The sequence below is a fragment of the Tamandua tetradactyla genome, chromosome 14 (genome assembly GCF_023851605.1).
Source record: "Tamandua tetradactyla isolate mTamTet1 chromosome 14, mTamTet1.pri, whole genome shotgun sequence".
In the NCBI taxonomy this organism is placed as follows: domain Eukaryota; kingdom Metazoa; phylum Chordata; class Mammalia; order Pilosa; family Myrmecophagidae; genus Tamandua; species Tamandua tetradactyla.
Window position 1 is genome coordinate 74,620,710 of NC_135340.1, and position 14,456 is coordinate 74,635,165.

General features: G+C 36.6%; 1 protein-coding gene across 1 annotated transcript in view; it reads left to right on the forward strand.

Annotated features, from left to right (window-relative positions):
• MINDY2 (MINDY lysine 48 deubiquitinase 2) overlaps nt 1-12,906 on the forward strand; it is a 127,133-nt gene extending 114,227 nt beyond the window's left edge. Inside the window, exons 8-9 of the mRNA XM_077128035.1 lie at nt 9,089-9,283; nt 10,528-12,906. Coding sequence (XP_076984150.1) covers nt 9,089-9,283; nt 10,528-10,656 — 324 coding nt within the window. The 3' untranslated portion in view covers nt 10,657-12,906. The remainder of the gene's footprint in view (nt 1-9,088; nt 9,284-10,527) is intronic.
• The last annotated feature ends 1,550 nt before the right edge of the window (nt 12,907-14,456 follow it).

The window sequence follows — 14,456 nt, forward strand, 5'->3', positions numbered from 1 at the left end:
CTCGAGGTATTTACTAATTTCTCTTGCAATTTCTTCTTTGACCCACTCGTTGTTTAAGAGTGTGTTGTTGAGCCTCCAGGTATTTGTGAGTTTTCTGGCGTTCCGCCTATTATTGATTTCCAACTTCATTCCTTTATGATCCGAGAAAGTGTTGTGTATGATTTCAGTCTTTTTAAATTTGTTAAGACTTGCTTTGTGACCCAGCATATGGTCTGTCTTTGAGAATGATCCATGAGCACTTGAGAAAAAGGTGTATCCTGCTGTTGTGGGATGTAATGTCCTATAAATGTCTGTTAAGTCTAGCTCCTTTATAGTAATATTCAGATTCTCTATTTCTTTATTGATCCTCTGTCTAGATGTTCTGTCCATTGATGAGAGTGGGGAATTGAAGTCTCCAGCTATCATGGTATTTGTGTCTATTTCCCTTTTCAGTGTTTGCAGTGTATTCCTCACGTATTTTGGGGCATTCTGGTTCGGTGCATAAATATTTATGATTGTTATGTCTTCTTGTTTAATTGTTCCTTTTATTAGTATATAGTGTCCTTCTTTGTCTCTTTTAACTGTTTTACATTTGAAGTCTAACTTGTTGGATATTAGTATAGCCACTCCTGCTATTTTCTGGTTGTTATTTGCATGAAATATCTTTTCCCAACCTTTCACTTTCAACCTATGTTTATCTTTGGGTCTAAGATGTGTTTCCTGTAGACAGCATATAGAAGGATCCTGTTTTTTAATCCATTCTGCCAATCTATGTCTTTTGATTGGGGAATTCAGTCCATTAACATTTAGTGTTATTACTGTTTGGATAATATTTTCCTCTGCCATTTTGCCTTTTGTATTATATATATCATATCTGACTTTCCTTCTTTCTACACTCTTCTCCATACCTCTCTCCTCTCTTTTCGGTTCTGACTCTAGTGCTCCCTTTAGTATTTCTTGCAGAGCTGGTCTCTTGGTCACAAATTCTCTCAGTGACTTTTTGTCTGAGAATGTTTTAATTTCTCCCTCCTTTTTGAAGGACAATTTTGCTGGATATAGGAGTCTTGGTTGGCAGTTTTTCTCTTTTAGTAATTTAAATATATCATCCCACTGTCTTCTAGCCTCCATGGTTTCTGCTGAGAAATCTACACATAGTCTTATTGGGTTTCCCTTGTATGTGATGGATTGTTTTTCTCTTGCTGCTTTCAAGATCCTCTCTTTCTCTTTGACCTCTGACATTCTAACTAGTAAGTGTCTTGGAGAACGCCTATTTGGGTCTAATCTCTTTGGGGTACGCTGCACTTCTTGGATCTGTAATTTTAGGTCTTTCATAAGAGTTGGGAAATTTTCAGTGAAAATTTCTTCCATTAGTTTTTCTCCTCCTTTTCCCTTCTTTTCTCCTTCTGGGACACCCACAACACGTATATTTGTGCGGTTCATATTGTCCTTGAGTTCCCTGATACCCTGTTCAAATTTTTCCATTCTTTTCCCGATAGTTTCTGTTTGTTTTTGGAATTCAGATGTTCCATCCTCCAAATCACTAATTCTATCTTCTGTCTCTTTAAATCTATCATTGTAGGTATCCATTGTTTTTTCTATCTTTTCTGCTTTGTCCTTCACTTCCATAAGTTCTGTGATTTGTTTTTTCAGTTTTTCTGTTTCTTCTTTATGTTCAGCCCATGTCTTCTTCATGTCCTCCCTCGATTTATCGATTTCGTTTTTGAAGAGGTTTTCCATTTCTGTTCGTATATTTAGCATTAGTTGTCTCAGCTCCTGTATCTCATTTGAACTATTCGTTTGTTCCTTTGACTGGGCCATATTTTCAATTATTTGAGCATGATCCGTTATCTTCTGTTGGCGTCTGCGCATTTAGACAGATTTCCCTGGGTATTGGATCCAAAAGTTTGGAAGATTTTCCTGTGAAATCTCTGGGTTCTGTTTTTCTTATCCTGCCCAGTAGGTGGCGCTCGTGGCACACGTTTGTCTGCGGGTCCCACCAGTAAAAGGTGCTGTGGGACCTTAAACTTTGGAAAACTCTCGCCGTCCTGGGGGTTCGCTAGCCGAAGCGGCTTGAGCCGGCCCGTGGTCCAAATGCAGGGAGGGTTGCTGGTCGCCGCAGCCCGGGAAAGAGCCCGTCCGAATTTCCTAGTCGGCCTGGGGCGACAAGCGTGGCGGGAGGACGCCAGTGACAGCAGCCCGCCCGGGAGAGTGCACGTTCCCCGGGAGTCACGGGTTTGGAAGGGGCCTCCCCCACCCATCACCGTTCTCCGCGGCCTGGGGGTTTCCGATCCAATTCTCTCAGTTGGTCCGGGGGGCTGCGCGTGGTGTGGGCGCCTGCCGTCACGGTTTCAGGGGACCGCCTCTCCAATTCTCCCAGCCGGCCCGGGAAGGGGGAAGGGAGTGACTCCGGCCGCTTGCCACCCCGCTCGGTGAGGCCCGCGCGCCTCGGCGAGCTCACCCGAGCTGCTTCTCTCAGCCAGCCAGCCGTTCCAGGATGGGGTACGCTGTCTTTTTTATCTCTGTTGTGGCTTTGGGTGCTTTCTGTATCGTTTCTACTCCCCTAGTAGCTGTCCTGGAGAAGAAACTAAGATCCGCACGTCTTACTAAGCCGCCATCTTCCAGGAAGTCTCCGTAGCCATGTTTCTTTTAGGCTTAATTTTAAGTAGGCTTGACCTATCCCCTGTGGGGTTAAGTTTCATATGAACAAACCCCAAGACTGGGGGCTCATCCTATAGCTTTGGTTGTCCACACTGCTTGTGAGAATATCAAGAATTCAACTTGGGGAAGTTGGGTTTTCCCCCGTTCTCACCATTCCCCAAAGGGGACTTTGCAAATACTTTTCCACTCACTGATCAAATCACTCTGGAATTCATCAGGGCATCACCTGGACAAACCAACAAAATCTCATGTCCTACACAAACTTCCATGTACTTAAGGTGTTCAATCAACTATCTACATAAGTTATATTAGGAGATGCCCTATCAAAGTATAGATTTGTACCAAATAAACATTTTTTGCTTTAGTCTTCCACATTAGTTGAAATTTTTAAATATTAAGTACCATCTATTTTCAGCACACTGCAGTAATGACATTCTTTTGTTCTTCCTCATGCAAAAGCATTTTTTAAATTTGTACATTTAGTCACTATCATTATACACTCTAGGCATTCCTAGATTACACCATCTCAATCTTTATCATCTATCTTTCTTTGTGATTTCATTTATGCCCCAGCCCTCCTCCCTCTATCATTCTCATATGCAGCTTCATTCAGTGTTTTAACATAATTGTATTACAGTTAGGTAATATTGTGCTGTCCATTTCTGAATTTTTATATTCAGTCCTGTTGCACAATCTGGATCCCTTCAGCTCCGGTTATCCAATATCTTACCCTATATCTATCCCCTGATGGTCTCTGTTACCAAGGAAATATTCCAAGTTTATTCACTAATGTCAGTTCATATCAGTGAGACCATACAGTATTTGTCCTTTTGTTTCTGGCTAATCACACTCAGCATAATATCCTTAAGGTCCATTCATGTTGTTACATACTTCATAACTTTATTCTGTCTTACAGCTGCATAATATTCCATCTTATGTAATGTCACAGTTTGTTTAGCCAATTGTCTGTTCATGGACATTTTGGCTGTTTCCATCTCTTGGTAATTGTTAATAATGCTGCTATAAACATTGGTGTGTAAATGTCCATTTGTGTCCTTGGCCTCGTGTCCTTTGAGTAGAGACAGTATATAGATGGGTCCTGTTTTTTAATCCACTCTGCCAGTCTATGTCTTTTGATTGGAGAGTTTAATCCACTACCATTCAATGTTATTACTGCATGGGTAGTACTTTCTTCTACTATTTTGCCTTCTGGATTTTATATGTCATATCTAATTCTCCTTCTTTTTACCTTTACTCATAGTCTTCCTTTCTACACTCTTCTCGACACCTCTCTCTTCTGTCTTTGTATCTGTCTCTAGTGTTCCCTTTAGTATTTCTTGCAGAGCTGGTCTCTTGGTCACAAATTCTCTCAGTGATTTTTTGTCTGAGAATGTTTTAATTTCTCCCTCATTTTTGAAGGACAGTTTTGCTGGATATAGAATTCTTGGTTGGCAGTTTTTCTCTTTTAATAATTTAAATATATTATCCCACTGTCTTCTCGCCTCCATGGTTTCTGCTGAGAGATCTGCACATAGTCTTATTGGGCTTCCCTTGTATGTGATGGATTGCTTTTCTCTTGCTGCTTTCAAGATCCTCTCTTTCTCTCTGACCTCTGACATTCTGATTATTAAATGTCTTGGAGTATGTCTATTTGGATCTATTCTCTTTGGGGTGCGCTGTACTTCTTGGATCTGTAATTTCAAGTCTTTCATAAGAGTTGGGAAATTTTCAGTGATAATTTCCTCCTTTAGTTTTTCTCCTCCTTTTCCCTTCTCTTCTCCCTCTGGGACACCCATAACACGTATATTCATGCACTTCATATTGTCTTTTAATTCCCTGAGTCCCTGCTCATATTTTTCCATTTTTTTTCCCTATAGTTTCTGTTTCTTGTCGGATTTCAGATGTTCCGTCCTCCAGTTCAGAAATCCTATGTTCTGTCTCTCGAAATCTACCATTGTAGGTTTCCATTGTTTTTTTCATCTCTTCTACTGTGTCTTTCATTCCCATAAGTTCTGTGATTTGTTTTTTCAGATTTTCGGTTTCTTCTTTTTGTTCTTTCCTTGCCTTCTTTATATTCCCCCTCAATTCATTGATTTGGTTTTTGATGAGGTTTTCCATGTCTGTTTGTACATTCTGCATTAATTGTTTCAGCTCCAGTATATCATTTGAATTGTTGGTTTGTTCCTTTGACTGGGCCATATCTTCAGTTTTCCTAGTGTGATTTGTTATTTTTTGCTGGCGTCTAGACATTTAATTACCTTAATTAGTTTATTCTGGAGATTGCTTTCACTTCTTTTATCTAGGGTTTTCTTGCTGGATGAATTTGTTGTCTATCTGTTCTTTGACATTCCGTTCAGCTTTATCTGGACCTTTAGCTTAAGTTTTGTTTAACAGAGGAGAATTTTTCAGTTCTTGTTTTCTTGTTTCTTGCCCTGCTTGTGTGGTGCCGTTCCCCCCCACACACACTTAGGAGGGTCTACTTAGATATTATAGACCCCAGACAGATTTTCCCAGACCAAACTGGCCTCCTATCAGGAGGAAAAAGTCACCTGCGTCGGTTTTCCCTGAGGGTGAGACCAGAAGTTTGAAAGACTTTCCTGTGAAGTCTCTGGACTCTGTTTTTCTTATCCTGCCCAGTATGTGGTACTTGTCTGACTGCAGGTCCTACCAGCATAAGATGATGCGGTACCTTTAACTTTGGCAGACTCTCCCTGCTGGGGGCGTGGTGGAGACAGAGGAGAGGTTGTAGGCTGGTTTTAATGGCTTCGAGTTACCAAGCCCTGGTGTCTGAATTCCTTGATGGAGGGATTCCCCCTGGGTGGGGCTTCACCCCTCCCCTGGGGAAGGCACAGGCTCCAGATAAGTCCCCAAAAGAACTCACTTCTGCCTATGCCTGGGGCAGTTTCAGCCTGAAAAGCCCTGCCGCTGTATCCAGAGGCAGTCACGCCTTTGTACATACACAGCCACAAAAACCTCTGTTTCCTTCTCTCCCCCCCTTATCTGTCAGTCCTGCCCCCTTGGTGCCGGGGCAAAAATGAGCAACCTCCGCTTTGATCAGGTTCACCTAAGCTGGGGGCCTATTTTTAGTAGTCAGAATTTGTTAATTAGTTCCACAATTGGCGTTTGATTGTGCCCAGTCCCTGCTGCTGGTAAAGTCCTTTCCTTTCCCCTCTGGGAAGCGGCCTGTGGGGGAGGGACGCTGGCCGCCTCAGCTTTGGGAACTCACGGTTCTGGGGGGTGCTCACAGCCGGTCCAGCTGGTCCAGACTGGGGTACGCTGTGTGTCACTATCGTGGCTCTGAGAACTGTTCTGTACTGTTTCTGGTTATTTAGTAGTTGTTCTGGAGGACAAACTAAAATGTGCATGTTGTTAAGCCGCCATCTTGACCCGGAAATCGGGGCATTGTTTTTAAAATATTACTTTTAAAAAATGTACAAACCAGTGTATGTAAAAAATATTGGAGCAGAGGGAATGAAGGCCAAAGAAATAGGGTAATCTAATTGTAAGTATATTTAGAATTTGAAGAGTTGAGGAGAAAAATTTGAAGGGATAATTATTGACTGTAAGATAGTCATGCTATATATATGTATATAGTACAAGGTCTTCACAAGCAACAACCTTTTTACATATCCTTTGAGATTTTTTAAAATTCTTGTATTTTTGAGGGTAGATAGCAGGGGAGATACACAGCATAAGTAAATTTCATTCAGCATTAACTCTAATACAGTGGGCATTCAGTTAAATAATACAACTTTTGACCAAAGATGTACCATTTTTTCTTATAGGAAATAATCTTGGTTTGTATGTAGGAGAGATGAGGGGAGTTTCATTAATTGATGGTATGTCTCTAAATGGTCTACTATGTTGACTTTAAAAATCATGATTTGGAAGAATAATATTCTCAGGAAATTCTTATTCTTTAAAAATGAAATATCTGTTACATTTAATGAAGAAGAAAGCAGATTACAAAAGCAAGTAGTTTCATGGGGTGGGGAAAGGTGTTTTTGAGTGTATATATGCTTGTAGAAAAAAATACTTGGTAGCTATATACTACGATGTTAACAGTGGTTATTTCTGCATAATGATATGGTGATTTCAGCTTTCTTATGCTTTTCTGTGTTTTTTTAAAATTTCTGTAGTGGCATGTGTTTCTTTAATAGGGAAAACATTTTTTTTTAGCTATCTGAAATGACTAGTACTACTTCTAGAAAAAATTTCAAATGAATTCCAAAGATATTTAAAACAATAACACCATGAGTGAAATAAGTTTAGAGCCTTCCAAGGGAAATACTTAGAAAGAGATCTTACATTTATATATTCAAGTTTGGATTTTTTTTTTTTTTTTTACTTTTTTTTGTGTAATGTAACATATACAAAAAAGCAATAAATTTCAAAGTACATTTCTAACAAGTAGTTATAGAGCAAATTTTAGAGTTTGGTATGGTTTACTGTTCCACATTTTTAGGTTTTTCCTCCTAGTTCCTCCAAGACACTGGAGACTAAAAGAAATATATAATAAATTCAGCAGTCATAGTCGTTAGTTAAATCCTATCTTCTCTGTTGTAACTCCTCTTTCTACATTGATCCTTCTCCCAATTTTTAGGGGTATTTGAGCTATGCCCATTCTAACTTTTTCATGTTGGAAAAGGGCATCAATGATTTTGGATAGGGGGATGAAACTAACTGATGATATTCTGGAGAGACTGGCCCTCTGGGTTTCAGGACTTATCTGGTCTAGTTTAGGTTTCTGGAAAGTAATCATAGTGCATGGAACTTTCATAGAATCTCAGATAGAGCCCTAGGGTTTTTTAGGGTTAACAGGAATGATGTTAGTTGGGGTGTGGCAAACTGCAATCAGCAATATCTAGCTGAAGCTAGCTTAAAAGTAGCTTCCAGAATAGCCTCTCGACTATGTTTGAACTCTCTCAGCCATTTCTTTTTCCCTCTTTTGGTCAGGAAGGCATTGTAGATCCCACGGTGCCAGGCTCAACCCTAGGACTCATGTCCCTCATTTCTAGGGAGACTATCACCCCTGGATGTCATGAACCACATAGAGGGGAGGGTAATGATTTTACTTGCAGAGTTGGGCTTAGAGAAATAGAGGACACATCTGAGCAACAAAAGAGATTCTCTGCTTCATGTAGAGAGATGAATGAAGCCGATTTGGATAGGACTAAGGTAAATGAGAATACACGGTAAAGGATAATATTGTCCGTATTTTAAAACTTCAACTTCTGTGTGAGATCAAAGGGAGAGTTTATTTAGTGCAAAATTTATATTTTGCTTAGTGCATTTTCTAATTTAACTTGTATGGTCAGTTTAATTGAACACCATAAGTACATGAAATCATGAATAGGGTGTGAGATTTTGTTGGTTTGTCCAGGTTAGTGTGATGTACTGATATGTCTCAGAGTAATTTGGGCAGTGAATGAAGAAGTATTTGCAAAGTTCCTTTGGGAGACTGGGAAGAAAGGAGGAAATATTCAGCTTCCCATTTGGAGAATTTCTGATATTCTTGCAGATAGTGGGGACCAAATCAACAGGTCAAGCCCTTTATTCCTACAAAGGATAGGCTAAGCCTATTTAAAATTAGGCCTAAGACTCACCGCCAAAGAACCTCTTTTGTTGCTCAGATGTGGCTTCTCTCTCTAAGCTCACACAAGTGAACTCACTGCCCTGCGCACTTACATAGGAATGACCCCCAGGGGTGTAAATCTCCTTGGCATTGTGGGACAGAAATCCAAGGATAAGCCAGGACCTGTCATCAAGGGATTGAAAATCCTCCTCGACCAAAAGGGAGAAGAGAGAAAATAAAAGTTTCAGTGGCTGAGAGATTTCAAACAGAGTTGAGAGGTTGGTTACCCTGGAGGTTATTCTTATGTATTGTATAGTATCTCTTTTTAGTTTGTAGCGTATTGAATTGAAATACCTGAAACTGTTGAGCTTTGTTTCAGTACCCTTGATTCTTAAAGATAATTGTATAATGATACAACTTTTCCATTGTGACTGTGTGATTGTGAAAACTTTGTGCCTGATGCTCCTTTTATCCAGGGTATGGACAGATGAATAAAAAATATGGATAAAAAAGTAAACAAATAATAGAGGGGACAAAGGTTAAAATACGTTGGGCAGATGAAAAAAAAAAAAGAGTTCCTCTCAAGTAACTGGTAGGCGTAACTGTAGGAGGCTTAGCTTCTCCACTATGTAAATAAGCTTCAGAAGAGCAAGTCTCAAGATCAAGGGCTTGGCCTATTTACATGTGAGTCCCTAATACTTGAGATGGTATCAGAGGTTTCCCTGGTGGTAAAGCTTAATGGTTCCATATTTTTTCTCTTTGATATGTTTTTAAAAAGTGATTCTCATAGCTTCATAGATATAATCTCTTTATTTATGCTTATTAGTTCTTGAATAAAATCTCATAACTAAAGGTGGTGATAATTTAATTTCCTAGGACTATCTTATGGCATTATCTCTACAACAAGAACAGCAGAGCCAAGATATCAATTGGGAACAAATCCCAGAAGGAATCAGTGATTTGGAACTAGCAAAGAAACTCCAAGAGGAAGAGGATAGAAGGGCTTCTCAATATTATCAGGAACAGGAACAAGCAGCAGTTGCTACAGCTTCTGCTTCTACACAGACTCAGGTGAAAAATAGTGTTCTCATTTTTAAATGTAAGGATGACTTTAACAATAAAGAAATTTCTGCTGAGGTAAAAAAAATTAAATTAGGTATTAACTCTTCAATTATGTTAGCATTTTAGCATCCATTGGTTTTTATGACCCATGTGTTTTGTGATTATTCTAAGAAATTTCTCATTTAATGAAATTATTTTTATGAGGTTCTGATGGTAAGACTTTTGAAATTTATTTTTAAGTCCTTAATAACTGCAAAGAAAATAAACCACAACTTGAGCAAAGACCATTCTATCAAGTAGAGGACAGTATGAGGTACTATTAAAAAGAATATAGACTTTGGACCCTAATGGATATGGATTTACATTTCCTACTTGTCTAGGCTTGTTAATTGCAACACCTTAGGCAAAGTCCTCTACCTCTCTTAGCATCATTTTCCTAACCTATAAAATAGAAGGTAATACTTGTGGTGAAAAATAAATAATGTTAACACTTAATCCAATGTCTGACATGTACTAAATCTTCAACAAAAATTATAACACTTCCATTTTTCACTTTTTCCAGTTAAATGATGATGTTTTGAAGACTGAAAATATTAAATGAGTTTCTGTTTATTAAACCTCATTTTATTCAATCAAAAATATTCCTTCCTTGATGTTTAATTGTGCCATGCTAAAACTATTCATTTTGATTAGGGTGCATAAGAAAGTGAGATGCCTTTTAACATCCAGTGAAACTTTATAAGAATTTCCATTCATTTTTAAATAGTATAAAATTCCTATTTCTAGCTCAAATATTGACTACCCTGAGCTTAAAAGTTAAAATGTACTAAGTTATGATTAGTTTTTTTCACCAGATGGTTATGGGCTTTTTTCTCTATTTAAAATCTGTTTGTTATTGTATTTAATAAGGTCTTGAGGGAATTATTATAGTTTACCAAAAGGTTTTACTCTCTTTAACCATTTCTAAACTTTAACATAAACATTTTAAAATTTGAGGATCCAGGTAATATAATCCTACGTGATATTTGTTGTTTGAAATTTCATTTATTTAGAATAATGGATATGTATACTTATAGGTATCTAGAATGGTAGAGGCACTACTCAGATACCGTTTAATGTAACAAATATATATACCGATTGCTTCACTTCCGGTTAATGATTGCTTTCATTTCTACAGTTTTTCTTTCTGGCTGACTATAATTAAGCACCTTAGAATAGTTGGAGTTATTTCTTTCTATGCAATTCTCTTAAAGCAAGGCCAGCAAGCACAAGCCTCTCCATCAAGTGGAAGACAATCTGGGAACAGTGAACGTAAACGAAAGGAACCTCGAGAAAAAGAGAAAGAAAAAGAAAAGGAAAAAAATAGCTGTATCATTTTGTAAGACGTGCTGGATTCCTTTGGAACCACCTTTATGTCTTGAGAAACAAAACCACAGGAGGAAAGGAAGAAAAACCGATAAATACCGTCTGTGCCTGATTTCCCAATGGATTTTGTTCATGTTTTTCAGGGGAAAGCTTGTTACTTAGTTACAATCAGACTTTTTCAAGTCACACAGTACAGTCTTTAGAGCTGGAATTTCATGTTACAAGTTGGAAATGCTGTGTTGTCATTCATGAAAAATACTGCACTTGTAGCCAAATAAGCAAATCACAGCAAATTTTGTGTCATAGTGACATTCATAACTCATTATCAGTTAGTAAGCTATTTTATCTTCTGTTCTAACAATAAATGGAGGTAATTGTTTTTGTCTGATTCCTTCCGGAAATCTAAATATTAGCACAGTAGTTTCTGAAATTAATTTTTATAATGTTAAATTATGATCGAATCCATGAGAAACCAGGGATTTAATATAGGAATTTAAAAAAGCAGAAAACAAGAGAAAAAAATAACAGAATAAATAACCCTTAATTGTATATTAGACTAGTTCAGCCCTTAAACAGCTTTACCTTTGTTTAGGAATGTACATTTTAGATATTAAGAATTGATAATGGAGCTTGGATTTAATTTAGATAGAAAAATAAAAATTTTTATTTCTTTTCCAATAGGAAAAAATACATAACGCTAATACTTATCTTATTAAAATCAGATATAAATGACTGTAGTGTTGTGAAACTTTGAAATCTTTAACATAGGTAAACCTGGACCACAGTTACTTTTTATTGACAGTGCAGTGAGTTAGTATAGAGAGGAAACCACACTGGATTCTGGACCTTGTAAATAAGGGGAATGTAGAAAAACAGATCATTTGATATCTGCCTTTTTCTAGAATTACCTTGAACCTTAAAATTCAAATCATGATTATTTGCTAGAAAATTATGTATACTAATCAAAACCAACAAAAAAGCACATTTCTGGGAAGAAATGAGGGATGATATACTCTCTGAGTCTAGGAAAAGGCATTTATTAAAAACCTCCTTGAGAGTAGATAAAAATTTGAAGGAATTTATGTAAAAACAATAAAATTTTTAACTTATGGGAACCAAATAAGCCTACAACATCTTTTAGTCTTTATAGGATTCAGAAAGAATATTTATTGAACTTTATTATGAGGATAACACATTTTCCTGTATTTCTAGCTATAGTTTTGAAAATGATCCTTAATAGTTCACTTGATATGTTTTATATTTAATAGTTTGTTTTAGTCATTTTGAAAAGACTATTGCTTCTGCAAATAGTTTTGTAATTTATGTTCTAAGCCTTGGTAAATCTGTTTATTTAAAAGTGTCTTAATCTGTTCTGAGCATCCCACTTAGAGAGTGTCTTTTGGGGTCTAGGGTGACAATAGACTAAAAAATGTGGTATGGATTTTTTAATCTATGTCCTTAACTTTCTTCGTGATCCAAGACTAGTTATAGGATGAGTCTATATATAAAAAATAAGTCTTATTTATGGAAGAAATTATTCTAAGGGAAATATCCAGGGTCAAACTGTATTATTTATTTCCTTCTATATTGTATGTCCATTTGTGTTATACAATCTGTTATTCCTTCAGATTTCCTATACTAGCATGTAAGTCATCAGAGAACCTGTTTTGGGCATAAAACTTTGATACAGAATATTTAGTAGGTCTCTTGATAATAACCCAGAATATGTGTACATTGTTGAACTCAACCTAATTTTACTTTTAGTATCACTCTAATGGTTGAAGGAGAAAACACAAACCTCGGGTTTGTTTTTCCCAGAACAGATAGTAGTGACAATGCGTTATATTTTAATTAAAACAAACAAACCAATAAAACCTGAAGCATATTTTTCCATAATTATATCTTAGCTATTTATTGCCCTTGAAAAATATATGTAGAAGTTATGCTTTTATTTGTTATCCTCTTAATTTGTTCCAAAGATAATACTGCCATTCTGCATTCCCTCTGGAAGGAAAAAAAAAAGCAACTTAAAACCAGCAGTGCTGCTATCAGATAAGTAGATGTCAATGTATACTTATAAGAATACAACTAAAAAATGTAATGTATTTGTTAATTCAGCCTTTTTCTATGTAATATTTCCAAGTCAGACTTTCTTACATTCCTGGAATTCTGTTTGATATACCAAGGGTAATAATGATAAAATGTTTGCTTTAATTACTGTGGGGAAAAAATTAAATGTTCAATTCTATTAAAACAAACTTCTCAGATATACTGGTTTCCCGTCCTTAACGGTTATAAAGAATTTAGAACTATTGTGTCTTTATTTTCTTATATTTTGCTCAAGGTAACAAATTATGTATTCAGACATTTCCTTGTTGGTTTAGGTATTGGAATTTTATAGTAGTGTATTAAAGTCTTTCCTTACCAGTATTTTGTAATACTTGAAAACTGCTAAATGTATACACTGCTGGGAATTTAAACATTTTTTATTTAATATTTATAAGTTAGATAGGGGCACATTCATATCAGCCAAATCACCATCCACGCCTGGCAAAAGGGGCAGAAGAACGAATGGATAAGGTCACTGTACTTTTTTTTTTTTTTTTTTTACATGGGCAGGCACCAGGAATCAAACCCGAGTCCTCTGGCATGGCAGGCGAGCATTCTTGCGTGCTGAGCCACCGTGGCCCGCCCTCTTCTTACTTTCAAAGCCTATTCCATAAGGTCATTGATCAATCTTCATTAATAATGTATTTTCATCATGTCTAATACCATTACATCAGCCATGCTGTGATTTACCATTGGTTTTAATTCTTAAATGTACTTAGAATGTATATATGTTTGTGTGCGTGTGTGTTTCTGGAGCAAGTTTCCATGGCTTTCATTTGATCTGGGGGACTATCCCTCAAATTTAACAATCACCATTTTAAGAATGCATGCACATGCATACACACATACATACATATACATATATGTATGTATATATATATACACACACACACACATGCACACATTAAACAGAGGCAGCTAAATTTGGCATTGCTGTTTCCTGTCATACATCGGTCCAGTGTGCTTATTAGGTAAAGTAATTTCCATGTTTAAAGGTGTCACGTTAGAAGTAGTTAAATGAGGCATGTATTTTTAAGTTTTAGAGTAGGCTTCAGAATATTTATTGTCTCACATTTCTAGCATTTGACTATCTTGTATCATGTTTCGAATTCTTCCTAATACTTCTTGATCTTAGCTTAATTAAAGTTACTATCAGAGATTAGTTGATAGAACCCACTATTTACCATTTCGTACTTTCACAAAGCCTTCTTAGCATTTTGTTTTCAGTGAATCACAAATTCAGTATGATAAAGATTTTAAGAGGTCCCTGTATTAATGTTGATGTATGAAATCTATACAAATATATATTTGTGAAAAGCTGCTGGAAAAAAATCAAGGCAAAAATTTCCAGAATTGTACTCAATCTCATTTATAAAAGAAAAGCAAATTCATGGAATGCTTTGGGCTTTACCCTATCCCACAATTCTTAGGCATGCAACTTATAATTGAAAACTTGCTAATGTTTGATAAAAGATGGAGGCATTTCAAAGACATAGTATAGTTTATATTTTAAAGAACTAAAAATGTGGAATTCTAAATAATTTTGTTTCTAAAAGCCTGAATTTCTGTCTTGCCTTGGGCAAACTAGCTGCCTCCATTTACTCTTTAAATATATAAAGGACACTCTTTTTTTTTTTTTTAAGTACTTTGCACTCCTGAGTAAAGGGCATAGTATAAGCACAAAGTATTACTTAAGCCTTTGTTCTTG